Genomic DNA, 19,042 nt, shown 5'->3' on the forward strand with positions numbered 1-19,042 from the left:
CATGTTCTGTGTCTGGCATGTGCCAGTTTAATAATAATAATCATCATCATAATGTAATATTTAATATTGAATTGATAAAACATGAAATAGTTATTTATATAGTTATTGTTTACTCATTGTACAATGCAGAGATAACACTTGGCTGGAGCCTGGCCCAGGGGCGGTGTTGTATTTGTAGCAGTGACGTATTGCGGTGACGTCCTTATAGAAAGTGTCTGAGCTCTGCGCTTTCTGTGGAGTTGGAAGTTGTTTTCTGTCCCTGAACACGGAGCTATGCGCATGCGTGCTGCGTTGGCTGTTGCAGTTTGCTATTTGCTTGACGAGAAGCGAAGGTAAGTGCCTGAGCCTGAGCCGCTGCTGCCGCAGTACCGGGGAGCCGGGCTCCGGGCATGGCTCCAGTCCTAGCTCCAGTCCTAGCTGGTTGGCCGGCCCGTGGCTGTTATCATTAGGGGTTCTGTTATTAATAAACATGGGTGGATAGGGGAAACCGGAACACGATACAGTTGTGCCAGGGTAGACACAGATGTACGCGGCGTAGATAAAGCTCTGTATATATATATATATATATATATATATATATATATATATATATATATATATATATATATAATGTGTTTAGATGTATGTAGGACAGGTCACAAGATATGCACACAGACGTGGGCAATATATGGCACATACATGAATGCAGAGCAGGGCACTGCTATGGTACACAGAGCTTGGTATGGAGGACACACAGGTAAACAGAGCTGACAGGGAATTGTACACTGAGCTGGGTAACAGTAGGCACAGAAATGTACACTTAGCTGGGTAACAGTAGGCACAGAAATGTACACAGCTGGATAGCAGTAGGCACAGAAATGTAGACTGAGCTGGGTACCAGTAGGCACAGAAATGTAGACTGAGCTGGGTACCAGTAGGCACAGAAATGTAGACTGAGCTGGGTACCAGTAGGCACAGAAATGTAGACTGAGCTGGGTAACAGTAGGCACAGAAATGTACACAGCTGGATAGCAGTAGGCACAGAAATGTAGACTGAGCTGGGTACCAGTAGGCACAGAAATGTAGACTGAGCTGGGTAACAGTAGGCACAGAAATGTACACAGCTGGATAGCAGTAGGCACATAAATGTAGACTGAGCTGGTTACCAGTAGGCACAGAAATGTAGACTGAGCTGGGTACCAGTAGGCACAGAAATGTAGACTGAGCTGGGTAACTGTAGGCACAGAAATGTAGACTGAGCTGGGTACCAGTAGGCACAGAAATGTAGACTGAGCTGGGTAACTGTAGGCACAGAAATGTAGACTGAGCTGGGTAACAGTAGGCACAGAAATGTAGACTGAGCTGGGTACCAGTAGGCACATAAATGTAGACTCAGCTGGGTACCAGTAGGCACATAAATGTAGACTGAGCTGGGTACCAGTAGGCACATAAATGTAGACTGAGCTGGGTACCAGTAGGCACAGAAATGTAGACTGAGCTGGGTAACTGTAGGCACAGAAATGTAGACTGAGCTGGGTACCAGTAGGCACAGAAATGTAGACTGAGCTGGGTAACTGTAGGCACAGAAATGTAGACTGAGCTGGGTAACAGTAGGCACAGAAATGTAGACTGAGCTGGGTACCAGTAGGCACAGAAATGTAGACTGAGCTGGGTACCAGTAGGCACATAAATGTAGACTCAGCTGGGTACCAGTAGGCACATAAATGTAGACTGAGCTGGGTACCAGTAGGCACAGAAATGTAGACTGAGCTGGGTAACAGTAGGCACAGAAATGTACACAGCTGGATAGCAGTAGGCACAGAAATGTAGACTGAGCTGGGTACCAGTAGGCACAGAAATGTAGACTGAGCTGGGTAACAGTAGGCACAGAAATGTACACAGCTGGATAGCAGTAGGCACATAAATGTAGACTGAGCTGGTTACCAGTAGGCACAGAAATGTAGACTGAGCTGGGTACCAGTAGGCACAGAAATGTAGACTGAGCTGGGTACCAGTAGGCACATAAATGTAGACTGAGCTGGGTACCAGTAGGCACGGAAATGTACACTGAGCTGGGTACCAGTAGGCACGGAAATGTACACTGAGCTGGGCACTAGTAGGCATGGAAATGTACCCAGAGCTGGGTACCAGTAGGCATGGAAATGTACCCAGAGCTGGGTACCAGTAGGCACGGAAATGTACCCAGAGCTGGGTACCAGTAGGCACGGAAATGTACACATAGCAGGGTACCAGTACGTACAGAAGTGAGCACAGAGCTGGGTACCATTAGGCACAGAAATGTACACAGCTGGCCATTAAATGACACATACTTAAATGCAGAACAGGGCACTGCCAAGGTTCACAGAGCTAGGCACTTTAGTTCACACGGATGCACACAGATATTAACTTAAAGGACACACAGGTAAACCGAGCATGACCCCTTTGTGCACAATGATGTAAAGAGGGCTCGGTACCAGTATACACAAAAATGTACACAGTGCTGGGTACCAGTATACACAGCGATATATACAGATGGACATTAAATGGCACATACTTAAATGCAGAGCAGGCCACACAGAACTTGGCATGGAGGACACACAGGGTCCATGATACTTGTACAGTTGCACACAGAGCTGGGAATATAAATATAGACAGTTTTATACAGAAGCTGATTTCCACAACAAATACACACAAGATGTATTAAGATGTGCACAGAGGTGGATATTGTGGCATACACAGAAACAGGCATCAGGAAGTGGCACAAAAGTCTCCTTTGAGCACAGGCTTGAGCAATAGTAAACACATAGATATATAAGGAGCCGAAAATTGAGAAGTACACAAGTTGGGCATAAGCACGCAGATATTCAGAGGGCTGACAGGGATAGACATCCAGCCTCATAGAAATATACACAAAACTGGAAATCAGGACAGGATGTACAATTAAATACATAGAACTGGATACTGGAATGAAAACATATCTACAGATATATGCAGTGGGATGTACACAGATATAATCATGACTGTATAGATAAATGTACTCAGTGCTGTGCACAGATATTCTCAAATGTATAATAATCTAAACACAAGCATACATGCATATGAACTCAGTGCTGGGCATTAGAGTATTCACAGATGTGTACAGAACTGGGAAGTAAGAAGTGGAAGAGGTATTTTTCAAGCTTTAGAAATGTTCTGTGCAGTAGTTGCCTATTAAAACTTGTCTGCACTACAACCCTCTTGAAGCACTAGGTACCTCCCTCAGACAGTGGGTTGTGGTTAAGGAATACACACCTATAGTAACATAGCTAGTCACTGAAATATACGCTGATGTATACACAACTGGAGCATATAGAGGTACACAATGCTAGAACATGGAATATACACATTGAGCAGCCTAGATGGATCACTTGGTCTTTATTGTCAGTGTTCTATTTTTCTCTATACACATAAGTTTGTATTGGGATATGTTGATGGAATAAGTACAGATGTACACCGATCTTAGTATTATGATCTATACATACAAATAATTGAGCACTGGGTTATCTACATGTACTTCACACAGAGGTTTGATATACATATTCAGTATGTACGCATAGCCCAGTACTGGGACGGACCCAGTGCTGGACTTTGGGATACATACAGATGTACACAAGTTAGACACTGCTGTGTATATATACAGAGCCGTTACTTAGAATTCTAGTGCCCTGGGCGAGAAAGACAAATGGCGCCCCCCTAGCCCTCAATTTTAACCAAATTAACCTAAAATATTCCTAAATTGCGCCCCCTTCAGCGTTGCGCCCTGGGCGGTCGCCCCTGTCGCACAGCCCTAGTTACGGCCCTGTATATATATATATATATGTACATACACTATTGCATCACACGATATACAGATATATTGAGATCTTGATACAGGGATATACATATGTCTACACAAAGTGGGCTTTTAGGTAACCTTGTAATAAAGAGTTATGCAGGAGTTCTCGGTGTCTCAGTGCTTACAAAAGTAATTTTATATATCAGCAATTAAAAAAAAACTGGGTTAAACACTGTGTACGTGAACAGCTAAGATTGAAATAACAATTTATTATGCAGACGTCATCTAATCTATGTGTTACATGCAGGAAAATCCTTTTGCTTCATATGTTTGCATAATGTACAGTTGCTTACTGTGTTATGCAAATATTGACAGAATTTGAAGCCTCTGCCACAATGTGCTGATGTCGATGTCCTAGTATAATTAGCTATTTCAGCTTGTTACACACAGACTAATTGGCCTTGGTTCCGCCCTTCTCATTTTGCAGGCATAATTGCGTTGTAACATCCCTGGTGTGTAATAGCAAGTGCAGTGATGTTTTATGATGCTGCAATACTCTATTGCGTTTAAATGTGCTTAACATCATTACACAGTGTAGTGAGGCTTCTCCTACATAGGCTAGCACAGCTCTGTAGCCTCATTGCCTCGTACACATGTTTTTATGGTTGAGCATCACTCTGGGACTTTTCAGAGACCCTCTTGAATATTGCAGAAAGTTAGTTATGTCTAATGTGCCTCCCGCAGCTAGCACGTTTGTATACTATTACATTCATGCTGCTTTCTAAATACATACTGATTGGTACTATGTGTTCCCTATCCTAATGCGGTCAAATGTATTGTGTGAACTGTTTTACGTTATGTCTATCTCAAAGGAGAATATACTGATTAGTAATATTAAAACAGCACATTATTCACGTAGATGAGTGAATTCAATTTTAGTCTCATAGGTTAAGTGTGGCCTCCAGCTTCTCCAAGGACAAACTAATCGAAATCTTTTTTTCATATATGGAATCTTCACCTTAAATCACCTTATTTTAGTAATCTTCAAGTAATCTTAATATTCTCTACACATTTTGCTATGATTTTTTTTTCTTTTAAAAGGAGAATGCCAAGACAAAAGTTTTATTTTTCTGGCTTATACAACATCACAAGTAATAATAATCAACATCAATAACTGTGTTATCTATACACTTTAATTAATATTTTGTCATTTTTTTTCTTTCAATAGTGTTTATTATAAATGTTTCCAATTATTGGGAAGGTCAAAGTGGTCCCACAGTTGAGTGAAAGAAAAGAGAGTCTGGTTGGAGAAAAGGGTCTTAATTGAGGTAATGCCTTTGCTGAACGAGAGAGAAGGTTAATGTCAGGAATAAGTTTGGCCAGAGCGTGCAGGGAGAGATTGGACGTAGGGAGAGTCAAGTCGTCCTTTACCTTAAGAGTTTTGTCCTACACTATCAGTGCATCTCTCGTGAGTCTGGGGAGGTCAGAGGGAGCTGGGTGTCAGGGTTTAGACACCCTTAGGAGGTCTGTCAACGGGAAGGCATGATTAAGGTTTCTCTCCAGGTCAACACAGGACTTACAAAGGGCAGGCAGAGACCAGTCCTGTTGCTGAGCCGTGACAGACGTTTCCTGACCTTTAACTAGGTAAGGAAGGGCTTTGCCCACTGCTCTCTTTGGTCGAGTTATGACACAGTGAGCCAGTCTTTGTGGTTTGCTCTTCCACACATATGTGTTAAGTAGGGAACATAATTTATCCATATACATCTTAGGGAGCAGTAAAGGGAGTGTACGGACCAGGTACATCATTTTGGGCAATAGAAACACATTACATGCAGCTTTTCTACCTAGCCAGGAGACCTCGTGACACTGCCATGACTTCGTAAGGTTAGTCAAATGGAGCAGAACGGGGGTGTAATAAGCGTTGAGCAATGAGTATATGGAAAGAGTGACCAATATCCCAAGGTAAGGCAAGGAGGAGTCCCTCCAGGCATACTGATATTTTGCCTTTGAACGAGGCAGACGACCCTCCAGAATATTGATAAGTAAGTCCTCCATCTTGGAAGTATTCATGTGTTTTTTATTTTGAGGCAGAGGGAAGAGAAAAGGTAAAGCTTTTATGTGATTTCCTAATAGTGTATAATAAACATATAGGTACATTACATATACCTCTGGCAAGTAATGGCTTCTTTTTTAAAGTTTTCCATAGCAAACAACCTAAATTTTCACATGTCAGGAACCCCAGCAATGTTTATAAGTTCCGCTTAAATGCTGGTCCTGCTGTTTTGTTTGTTTGCTATTCCATCAAAAAGGGAGAAAAAAAACAGCTACTCAAGAATCAGGCCCTGTCCACTGGCAACAGCCTTTATCCTGTGAATGAATGGAATGATGCAGTGTGCAAGGACCAGCATGTATGTGGCACACTTATAAATACTGTTAAGGTTCATACCGTGTCAAATTTATGGTATTTACTAGGCAACAAGTGGGTGCTACTACTTGCCATAGAGCAGAGGCGCTCAAACACAGTCCTCAAGAGCTACCAACAGGTCATGTTTTCAGGATTTCTTGTTTGTAAAAGCAGGTGGGATAAATACTGATCAAGAAAAATAGATTAACTCACCTTTGCATGATTAAAGAAATCCTGAAAACATGAAGTGTTGGTAGCTCTGGAGGACTGAGTTGGAGCACCTCTGCCATAGAGGTGTATCTAAAAAAAATGTACCTCTTGATATATCTATGTATCATATACTATTGGGAGGAAAAAACAACTGGAAGGTTTACATTTTCCTTTCCCTCCTCAAAATACAAAACACAGTAACATGGGCAGAATATGTAGATTACTAAAATAAGGTGATTTAAGTTGAATGGAAAAAATTGTGTGGAACATGGTCCTCTTCTTAAAAGGATAAAATATTTATACTCTCTTGTAAAATTTATTGTGCCAAATGCAAGCCGGGTAACTAGCTTTATTCACGGCTAAATGGTTAATTGGCAGGGCCGGTGCTAGCATTAGGCGAATCCAGGTGGTTGTCTACGGCGTTAATGTCACTCATTCAGTGTTTTTAATGCCCCTTCGGCACCCCCACACAAAGCGCTAGCTGCTCACATGTAGGAGAAGCAGTTGGCAGCTTCTTAGTTGTGAAGCAGTTGGCAGCTGCTCCTCAATGCCACTGGTACACTGGGAGTGTGGCGCCTGGCTATGATCCCACATCCAAACGTCACACTACCAGTCTGAGGAGCTGAGTATTCTGCCTCCATCTCTCACTTGTTAAGGTAAGAAATGGGGGGGAAGCAACTTCCGAGGGGTGCGAGTAGAATGCCTAGGGTGCCCCCAGGGGCTTGTGCTACCGGACTTCTATTCATGAGGTAATGGTTCTTGGCAAAAGGATAGACAGTGCTTCTAATAAGGTGAAACATTAATTCCTTGTAGTGTCTTTTGTGGTGATTGTCTTTATAATGATGATGGTTAGAGGCATTTCTAAAAGTTAATTGCAAATGTATTAATGTGCGGTGACTGATATGTGCATAGCGCCATACCTATAAAGAAGAGAACACAGGAAATTTTTGCCTCCAGCGCCTCAGTGTGAAATGGGGCAGAGCTTATCAACAGAACCACAGAGCGATATGGGCAGATTCAAGGCCTCATAAGCTCTCTTGCGGTGACAATCCCAAACTTGGGTCCACTAAGGGTCTAAGGGCTAGATTTACTAAGCTGCGGGTTTGAAAAAATGGGGATGTTGCCTATAGCAACCAATCAGATTCTAGCTTTCATTTATTTAGTACCTTCTACAAAATGAAAGATTTTTATGACAGATGATTATACATAGTTCTGACTTGCTATGACTTAACTTCCCACACGTTTCACAATCAATTGCCAACATGTCCGATAATGATGGCATTATTACAGGGTATGGAGGTTGTTTTGGGATCACAGCCTCTTTAGTCCTGCTCTTTCAGCCTAGTACACTTCAGACAATTTTTTACCAGTTCTAGTTCTCTTGTGTTTGAAAATATACAGCACATTTCTTATAACTCCCAATCAGAAAAGGGTGAGATCGTAGAACCGATTTAAGTCATAAGTTCAATTCCAAGCTCGTGAGGGTTTTTTACAGGTGCTCCAGTTTCTTACCACAGTCCAAAAACATAATGATACTGTCACTCACCGGACTGTGAGTGCTTCTTCCCGGACATTTAGGAACCGTGGCCGTCCTCCATCCTGAGGGTCTGCGCATGCGCAGCCCTTTCCTATACTTCAGTGTATGTCCCTTTAACTCAATTGGCAGATCAGGCAACCTCCCTATATTAAGCACCTGTGGTCAACACCACGTTGCCTGATCTTGGAGTCTCATTCCCCATGAGTCTCTGAAGGTGTTCCTGTGTTTCCTCGTTTATTCAGCCCAGCTGATTCCTGTGGTTTCCAAACCACTTCTACCTCTGTGGTTTCCAAACCACTTCTACTACTGTGGTTCCCATACCACTTCTACCATCTACTGTATCATCGTGACTGTGAGCTGATTCCTATCCGCTGCCTCCGTGCACTACAGTCTTCTAACCACTTCAACTCTACCTTGTATCATTGGGACTGTTAGCTGATGCCTATCCGCTGCCTCCGTGCACTACAGTCTTTCATTCACATCCACTCACCTGTTCATTATTGTGACTGCCAGCTGATTCCTATCCGCTGCCTCCGTGCACTACAGGCTTCAACCTGCAACTCGTCTGTGTTTCATCATCGTGACTGTTTGGCTGATTTCTATCCGCTGCCTCCGTGCACTACAGTCTTCAACCTGCAACTCGTCTGTGTTTCATCATCGTGACTGCTAGCTGATTCCTATCCGCTGCCTCCGTGCACTACAGTCTTCAACCTGCAACCCGTCTGTGTTTCATCGTGACTGTTTAGCTGATTCCTATCCGCCGCCTCTGTGCGCTTCAGTCTTCAGCCCTTGTCAACTCTCCCGTGTTTCCTTGAGTCTGCTGCCACTATTGCTACCCGCTACTCTCCGTGATCAACTGTTCCAGTTCCACTCTGCTCTGGTGTCCCATCGTTACTGCACCTGCTGGTTGCTATTGGCTACCTCCGTGTTCCCGCAGAGACCCGCTGCTGTTACTTCTCAGCGCTACGCATCCATCTACTGCTGATCCGCTCTCCACGCCTTTCTGGGTTCCCTGCTGGTCTACCTACCTGTGCGCTGCACCTGCTAGACCACCGCTTCACCCATCCAGGGACTTTGCATCCTGCCGGCCTCCTGCCGTTCAGGTATCTCTGCACTTCTGTCTGACTGCCTTCTCCTGAACCACGGTATGCATACTTCCCATTGACTGTGCTGTGTATTGCATACCTTGCTGGACTGTGTTGGTTCTCCTCTGGAGTGTACTATCCGCTGAGTCTATTGCCATCATTGACTGTGTTATCTCATGCTGGATTACTTCAAGAGACTTTCTATATTGGCAGTGTTGTTCAGTCATTTATACATTTATATTGTGCATATTACTGTGGATCAAAGTCAAGGTGCCCGTGTATATATTGTGTTGCAGTCTCTCCCCGTGCACCTCCTCACATATATATTCAGTGGTACAACTTGCTAGTGGCAGACCACTGACCCCTGTTTCCAGTTTCACCTGCTCCAGTATCCTCTCACATAGCAGTGGTACAACTTGCTAACGCAGACCACTGACTCCCCGGATACCTCCACTTGGATTCCATTCCTTCACTCAGACAGCGGTACAACTTGCTATCCGCAGACCGCTGACTCTCATCACCTCCTCGTTTCTGTTGGACATTCCTCCTCACTATAGCAGTGGTACAACTTGCTACCGCAGACCACTGACTACCTTCACGTGTCCTTTGTCCATACAGTTCCTCGTGTATTACTACCTCCATATTGCCAGTGCTGCTAGTCATAGACTTTCCTGAGCATCTCATCATCTGCTATTTCCTGTTCCGTGATCACCCTGCTACCAGAGTACCATATTACCACCTATACTGCTCTGGTAAGCCTATCACCTGGTGATCCCTGGGTAAAGACTCCTAGTGCCCGTGACAGATACTATAATTGGCTCCTGACAAATTGGACCCTAGTGTATGTGTTTGTGTTTGTTAGGGAATTTAGATTCTACGCTCCAGTAGGTCACTGACTGATGTGAAGGATTATATATCTTCTGTACAGTGCTGCATAATATGATTGGTGCTATATAAATAAACAATAATAATATTTATTACTTTCAAAGGCCTCGTGCCTCAGTGATGTCACTAGTTCCTAGTAAAAAGTTGCATTCTAGTGATCATTGGTGCAGTACACACAATGGCTGCCTCTGCTGTGTGCAGGTACACTTGATGGCTTTCTCTACAGAATGGTAGTTACTAATATAGTGCATATACCATAGTCTATATTCCTTTTGTTGAACACCTAAAGAAGGTGCCATGCCCCTGAACTGCTGTGTTTCCTGAACTAAGAATACCCATCAGGGAGCGCTTTACCACACGAGGACCTATGTGCAGTATGTGCATTTCATTTCTGATAATATATTTGAACCTAGGAGGTTCAGTCTTTTAGTGGCATCTGGAAACTTATTGGGCCTGATGCTGTGTAGTCATGATATCGTTCTCTTAAAAAAAGCCACAATTGCAGACATATGCTAAGCAGCAACTATTGCTAGATATGTGCCAGCTGCACCAGTAGAATATGCATCTGGATTACAGCATTCGTGTGTCACATACACTGATATTTTGCTTTGTTTGGTAAAATAAGCATTTACTATTAGCCCTGAATAAAACGTCTTCAAAAAATGTTCTAATATAGGAGAAACAAGTCCCCGTCTTGCGAATGTGAAAAGAATAAAATTAACTTGTGTAAACATGCAAACGCCAAAGCATAATATATGTATGGGCCACAAAGAAAGCAATTATCCGCGTCAGCAGCCAGTCGCAGCACGGTGGCTAAGTGGTTAGCACTTCTGCCTCACAGCACTGGGGTCATGAGTTCAATTCCCGAACATGATCTTATCGAAGAATTACTGGTGCTATATAAATAAATGGTGATGATGATGATATTACTGGCGTCCGTCATCATCCTCTATTGCACCTGTCTTTTACCACCCTCAATTAATACGGCTTAGACAGGAGAATATGTGTCTCTGTACCGCTCCGAATCTGTTCACAATTATGCAGACACATCCTTTCTGTACTGTTTGCGTTATTTAGTCCCTTCCCTTCCCCATCCCACCCCGCCTCTCCAGAGACATAAGCCTGCATAGACGTAATGCGTGTGGCCAATTTTCAGGGGCATGCGCAGAACCATTTCACGCACGATACACTACGCAAACTTTTGTAATCACTCGGCATCAGTCTCATTGTGTTTATTTGTGCAGTCATATGTGTCCATCATATTTATATCCTGTCGTTAAACATTAATCTAAAAATTGGATAGTCTGGTGTGTGATATCAGCTTCTCCTAGGGGAGGTTTAAGTACTTGTATTCAGTAATGCACAGTGCTAGAATAATTAGCCGTTGCTCAGCATTATTAGAAGGAAAAATACTGGTGACCTGACTTTGATCTTGTAATGGTGACATGTTAATTGGGCTTGGCAGTAGTAAATGTCACATTTCACAGTAATGAAATCTGGAGCTGGAAGATATCTACGAACTAGACCCACAACAGCCCGACTCACTATAATGACAGCAAACTATTCTGTATAATGTAATTCAACCTGTCAATCAAAGGGAACTCATCTCTTTATTGACTGATAATACAAGAATGTGGCGTACATGTTATCATGGGACACAGTTGTAGGTTGGTTTATTATAGAAATTGCACAAGCTACATTGTTGGAGCCGCCCGGACATGAATACACTCCGTTCTGTCTTTGTCTTGGGCAAATAGCTGTCTTACCTGTTTTAAATTAGATACTGGAGATGAGTTTTCTGTTCATGGTGGTTAACATGGGGAAGGTGACGGACCAGTGTCTGGAACTGTTTTCTTAACCTTTATTTAGAAGACAGATATATTTAAACGTTTATATTCCTTAAGGGTATATTGTGCTGAATGAAAAGAAACTCCTTATTGAAATCCATGCTGATTTTATGTTTTACTTTTATCTGTCTGTCCGTCAAGTCTACTTGGCTGAGAGCTGTTTTGGTCAACTCGGTAGAAGCCACCCAATTATGACAGACAGGTTTACGTATCAGTCCCCCAAACAATTTGTTTGTATGCCAAAAAGTTTTCTCTCCCTCACCATTGGTGTGCGTAAGTGTATATTTTGGATAATGTCAGAGATGCAACTATTGTTTATATTAGCCTAATAATCTATAATATAAATGTCTAGTGGCGTGTGTTAGTCTGTCTGTGTGTGTGTGTGGAAAAAAATAAAACCAAGCTGCAGCGCCACCTGCTGGGCTGAGTTATACACTGACCTACTAAATTCTTAGTGTGTGTGGAAAAAAAAAATTCAGAAAGGGCTGAAATTTGGTATACTAAGATGTTTTTAATTTGTTAATTCAATTTGTTAATTGTTAAAAGTGTTTATAAAGATTTAAAAAAAAATATATATAATATATATATATATATATATATATATATATATATTTCTTGAAGGAGAAGTGACAGTGGGGAGTGGTTGGTGGTTGAGGCCTGGGCTATGGCCCAAATGCATGACAAGAACCTTTTTAACACCTTAAGTAGCTTGATTTGACTAGAATGCATGAGTATCATGCACGGGTTAACTTGTATATAATATGACACTAGCCATAACATACATATATACTAATTTAACACATGCACTCTCCTATGTAATTCCTCTTCTCCTGTGTAATCCATACTCACCTCCCTCTACCCTTTCTTCCCCAGTCATTTATTATAATCAATGTTATTAATTTCATTTGTCGGTGGTTTTAATGTTTTGGCTGATTGGTGTATATATTAATAATATTATACACACACACACACTGCATTCTTGTGAATATTGATCCAACTTACAAAATGTTTATTTACGGTGTGTGACATGTCTACTTTAAAATGGTTCACAATTTGTTTGACAATATAGCCACTGGATGGCTTTTCTCATTAGTTGCCTGAAAATTGTGTATTTTACACCTGTTGTAAAAGGATGACTGCAACTCGGGTTCAAAGTGCAACAATTGTACAATGGTTTTTTTAAACCAATAAATCTATACTCTTTTTGAAGAAAGATGTCCTTTGTCACTGTGATTTTGGACAATGGGATTTAAGGTAACTAGTTTTGTTTTGCATTTAATACACAAGCAGGTTGTGTGTGTGTGAAGACGCCTTTGGCATGGTGACTTGACTGATGCTCATGGTTTTAACCAAAAATCATGGCACAAGGGATTAGCTAACTTTTGATCAGTCCTGTGTTTGTTGTATGCTTCCAAACAAAGCTTTGTACTGACTGGGAAGAGTGCAGTGGACAAAGGGTCTAGTGATTGACAGCCTTGGACGGCTGAAACAAAGTTAACTAATGCAATTATTATAGTGCTCAGCAAAAGAGGCAATTATGGGGGGAGGAATTATGTTATTGATCTTCAAAATGGGAAGTGTTTATATTAATAATGTTGCCTTTGAATGCACAATACAATAATATGGACAATGTGCATAACATTACTGCAAACCCAGGGTATGGATCCTACTGCTACAAGTGTTTATACTTCCCATGACCTCTGAAAATATAGCTGGAAAATCCAAGTCTCCACAAAGCTACAGGTCAAAAGCTTTTACTATGAGATAACTGTTTCTTTATTCAAGTATGGACGCACGACCATTTGCCCTAAATAGCTCTGCGCATGCTCAGAAGTGGATCTAAGCATGCCTCATTTAAAGGGTATTCTTGCTCCTTCATGTGTTACATACCTGTGCATTTTGCATAAAGTGGCGTTTCCCAGTTAGCTGCAGTGATCTGTGGATGTATAGTAACGCAAAAACTTTTAAACTTTACACAATGCATTTGCAACAACATCCAGGGCCTGATTCATTAAGGATCTTAACTTGAGAAACTTTTTATTTCAGTCTCCTGGACAAAACCATGTTACAATGCAAGGGGTGCAAATTAGTATTCTGTTTTGCACATAAGTTAAATACTGACTGTTTTTTCATGTAGCACACAAATACTTGATAGCTTATTTGTACACTGAAATTTAAAGTTGATATTTGTGCGCTACATGAAAAAACAGTCAGTATTTAACTTATGTGCAAAACAGAATACTAATTTGCACCACTTGCATTGTAACATGGTTTTGTCCAGGAGACTAAAATAAGAAGTTTCTCAAGTTAAGATCTTTAATGAATCAGGCCCCCAGTCATTTCAGAGGCTTAAGCAGTAGAAACTTGTAAATTGATACAAGTCCGGCGCATATCTCTACTGATGTGAAATTAAATCATCTCCGACTTCTCCAGGGGTTTTACATTGTGCATGTTACTACATGCCAAAGCTTACAAATAAGACTACCACTTTCTGCACCTCGGCTTAGATTTTCCACTGGTAACTAACATTCGAAAAACCTTTGTGATACATTTGAAACAACAGTATTTACAGGTGTATTTCACTGCTGTGTGAAGACCTGTGATTTTAGATGTCTTTGTGTAAGTTTAAGCAGAGCGCTGCATTATTCTGAACTTGTACCATTATAGAGCAATAGCCATATCCCCCTCATCTTGCATGATGATAGAGCAAGTTATGTACCTGGTTAGTAATAGTGTACATGTACTATAAGAAATTTATGAAGATTTCACTGCTGTTTTTTTAAATGTCCCATTATTATAGGTAATGTACGTATGCCATTGCCAGAGCATATGACCACAAAGTAGTTGATCTAAAAATAACTTCCAAGTAGGGAAAGAATGCTCCAAATCATCTTTGTATGCACAGAGATTAAGAACTTTAGCAAAAGATTATGGATTTATGTGTTGCCTTTATAGCGTTATAGTTAGAACATAATTAAATCGGCTACAAGCACATTCCTTTTCTTCCATGATGAATGTCTTACTGTGTACGGGCTGACAGCTGTGAGAACATTGGTGCCTAAGTACTGAAGAGTCCTACTTTCTTTCTGTTAGCCTCACAAAATATTCTCAAGTCACTTTCCAACTCTCAGCTTTCATATGTCAGAGCCTCAAGTGGTCTTCAGGTGGCAAGTAATTGCTTATATAGAATTGTTCAGTCTCAGGATTAATACAACAGCTACAGTATTTTCTATTGCTGGCAAACTACAGAAAACCAATTTATAGTGCCGTACTGTACAGAAAATGAAATGATGTTCACTAGACTTTAGAAAAGTAAACCTAGTTATCCCTTTACCTTCCCACCTAACTCAGAGGTCAAATTAAAAAACATGACCAGCGCTAATAGAAGAAAAGGTATTACATGTAGAGCGTTTTAAAATTGTATTTGTTATTTAGGTTGATGGCAGTCAATTCAATTTTTTGTGTTGTATGAATAAAGGGAATGCTGACTTGTATATATTCTTCCTGCAAGCCAGCAGAATTAGGAGATTAAGATCCAGGAGTGCTTGATTAGATGGGTAATACTGGCTGATGGGGAGACCCAGCTGATCTTATCTGCCCAATGGTTTATATCTCATTGGTGCAGGCCCTCCTATTTTACTAGGTAGATAAAGAAAAACCTTCATAAGAATAAATTGAAAGAATCTTGAAACCAATACTGATTGTATTATCTGATGGAGAAAGGGAGATCTTGAGTTGTAGGGGTTGCTATTTTCAAATATTTGGACACTGACATTTAAATTACGTTTATTATTTTACACACTTGTATTGCATGAAACCCTATCATGTTCAAGGGGTACCTATCAGAATACAACAGTTGTACAACTTTGTATCGGCAATTCTGCACCCCCCCTTCCACTGAAATGTGATGAGACTGTTACCAAGTGCTTGTGTAGAGTAGGATGAGTCAATGTGTTCTGACAAGCAAGTAAAAAATACATGATATTGGAACACCATGGATTAAGAATGTATTCCTGCCATTAAAAATAATGAGCAAGTAATATATACCACATGCTCTCCACCAACACATATGCTTGTTTCCAAACCAACATCATCCTAGACCCAACCATGTCCATCTTTCAGGCCATTTAAATATTCTGGTTTTACTGCTAGGAGAATTAAAACATAGGTGGGATCTAACTCAGACTTCTGCTTCACCCGATTGGATGGGTAGTCTTGGCAATCATGGAGCTCATGAGCTGGTTTTATTGTAACCCATTTACAGAGAGAAAAAAGAGGAGAGCAAAAACCAGTGTAGGAATGGTGGAAATTCTGTTCCACAAACACCTAGAAATGTCCGAGGGAACCCCACAAAATGTTATAAATTAATATAAAAATTAGACTTTTTCACATTGCATTTCTGGATAACGTTGACATTAGCTATTCTTTCACCACCATAAATGCATTAGGGTTTTTTGTTTAAGTCCGTAGTCCTTGTCTGAGGTTTTCAGAGATTGTCTTTTTTTTTTTTTTTAATTAATTTTTGCTTAGAGGCAAAAAGTGAACTAAAACTGAACTAACTAAACAATAAGTGACAGTGTTTTTTCCTTTGTCCATAGCCAAGGTATTAACACCACTTCTATTTTAATGAAATATTGATACAGTTACCAATGCTTCTATTTCAAATGCTCTGCACCTCCCCTTGCCAGCCAGCTTCTAAATTAAACGTGTCGTTTACCACGTTGGTGCCAGCAGTGGCCTGACAGGTGTCCTTTATCTTCATAAATAGCCAGTAATAAAGAGCTGCGTCGCTCCCAACAACAACACTGACAGCTGGATTATGAGGATGATGAGACGCGGTCATCCAGTGAGTGTAAATGATTTGTGTTCTCGCCATTCAGTAGTGCGGGCTCTACGTAAAGATACTCTCTCTTTCTGCTGCGCGCACCGATTTATTAAGGATCATAACAAAAATAGCTTGTGAATGAAGGAAGAAGCCTCACATTACAGCTCTTGAGTCGATTCTCATTGACTGCTTGCCCAGTCTGGTAGGAAATGTCTCTGTGTTATTTATGAATGTGTGGTTTTCATACCCTAGATCTGGGAGTTTGCAAAGGTATTTTTTTTTTTTTTCTTTTTCTAGAGACTTCATTTTATTTCTTATGTGTGTGATTGTAAACCAGAAATGGGGAGTAAATCTAATACAAAGTCAAAATACTTTTTATAGAAATGTCTATTTTAGATTAAGCTTGGTGTTTTAACAAATGTAAAACTATAAGATCAATTGGTCCAGGACAGGGATTTCCTGCCCAGTGCACGATTTGTTTCTAAAGCAAGTTGCATTGAAAGGTGTTGTCCATTTTGGCACAAGCTCTTCTCTCTAGTAATTGCCCCTCAGCCTTCTGACTCTTCTATTTGCCAGCAAGGAGATAATACAAGTGTCAGCACAAGGGGGACTGTAGCATCCTGTGAAGCCTGTGTTGATCTGAGATGTACAGTGACTGTGCAGTCTAATTGTATGGCTGCAGTACCTGTCCATTCACTGATGATGATTCAGGTGCTGCATTCACTACACAGCACCTGTTCATAGTATTCTTCTCCCCATTCATATCTCCAGGCACACTAACTCTTTCCTTTTGATGTATCTAGTTTATTTAGATTTCTAAATAAATATCGCAATCCAAAGACATAACATATTGTTTATACATTGAACATTAATCAACGTTAGTCAACAGTAACAGAAAAATATCTTTTTTTTTTACTGTTATGCACACAACATAAAATAAGAAAACAAAAATATGATTTCATTGCAGGCTTTCAGTGTAAAATAGTTAAGGGTGTGCAAATGGAATTGCATTAATAATAGTCATGTAGTAGTTAAAGATGAGATATTTCTCTCAAATGTGCATAGCGGCAAGACTTTGTTTTCTTTCCAGTTTTGTACTCGCGTTGATACTAATTAAAAGTACAATAAATCACTTTTTTTTTATTAAAAAGTAGAGAGGAGTTGCATGGTTAAAATATAACAATGCATTACTTTATAGGAATCCTTTCTATATTAATCAATTAGATGTCAGTTTTGAGCAACTTATTGCAACTTGGGCTAATGACGTTTGCATCCGATTAATTAAAGTGGATGATGGTACATTTGGTATATAGCCATCATAGTGGATGGCTCTATCCATGATCAGTTTCAGTTGGTAGAAGGTTTCTTCTACCAGATTACTATATTTCAGTGAAAGTTGATGTGCAGTACTGTGTCTGCCTGCAAGAGGTGACTGAGCATTGCAGTAATGCTAAATGTTATACAGCAAGTTTAATCCACCAAGATCAGCCTGCAGCCCAGCGCCTGGATGTGAATTTATGAACAAACTTGTATTTATGACATCGATCAGTCCAGTCCATTCCATGTAACATGTTGACTGCTATGCACCATAGTGCTAATCATTGGTTTTACCACCCATCAATTTACACTCCACTATAATTATATTGATTAGACATGGAAAACAGCTGAAGCTTTTAACTTATTCTGATTTCTCTGAAATTTGAACAGTTGCCAATGTTAAAAAAACAACAAACATGTCATGACTAGATGAGCCAAGATTTTCATTTCCATTACATTTTTTGTATTATAAGGACTTGTATTGTTTTTTATTATTTTATGTAGCTCCTACTGTGTGGTTAACAATAGGACAATGATGTGTAAGATCCATTGCTGTTTTAACTGTTCGGTGGTGTCCCAAGTCCTAAAATCTCCATAACGCCATATTAATTTCATCGTTATTGTTTGAGTGACCTTCCATGTTGTGACTCCATGTTTTTTTTTATATATTTTGCTGCATAGAATCGAGCGCCAGGTTTGAAAATGACAACATCATGGAGCGATCGTCTCCAGAACGCGGCGGATCTTCCTGCCAACATGGACGGCCATGCCATGAAGAAGTATCGGCGGGAAGCTTATCACAGGTAAGCCGGGCTTAAACTCCAGCAATTAAAATTTCAGGGCGTTTTGGATAGCCTTTTAATAACTATAAGAACTGATGCGGGTAAATACGTATGACATACAGAACAAGAGAACTTGCGTTGGAGCTGTTGTCTGTACATACAAAATAAGAATGACACTGATAATTACATCCAGTATACAGAGCAAGATTAGTGGTATAATTGAGTTCCCATTCCCACAGAATTACAACCAATATATTATACACTGAGAATTACAGAGCAGCAGAAGTGTCGCCATCTGGTTGTATATACATACCATAGCAGAAGTGGTACTGTGCGGTTATGTATATATATACACTG

The 19,042-nt window shown here is 40.6% G+C and overlaps 1 protein-coding gene across 3 annotated transcripts in view; it reads left to right on the forward strand.

Moving 5' to 3' along the window:
- Positions 1 to 245: 245 nt before the first annotated feature.
- NT5C2 (5'-nucleotidase, cytosolic II) overlaps positions 246 to 19,042 on the forward strand; it is a 63,683-nt gene continuing 44,886 nt past the window's right edge. Inside the window, exons 1-2 of one of the 3 annotated variants that reach the window (XM_075216224.1) lie at positions 246 to 332; positions 18,585 to 18,706. In XM_075216224.1, the coding sequence (XP_075072325.1) occupies positions 18,606 to 18,706 (101 nt within the window). In that variant the 5' untranslated portion in view covers positions 246 to 332; positions 18,585 to 18,605. Of the gene's footprint in view, positions 333 to 16,587; positions 16,608 to 16,698; positions 16,789 to 18,584; positions 18,707 to 19,042 lie in introns of those variants that run through there. The other 2 variants (XM_075216223.1, XM_075216225.1) reach the window with 2 other exon arrangements.

The sequence above is a fragment of the Mixophyes fleayi genome, chromosome 6, assembly GCF_038048845.1.
Source record: "Mixophyes fleayi isolate aMixFle1 chromosome 6, aMixFle1.hap1, whole genome shotgun sequence".
Lineage (NCBI taxonomy): Eukaryota > Metazoa > Chordata > Amphibia > Anura > Limnodynastidae > Mixophyes > Mixophyes fleayi.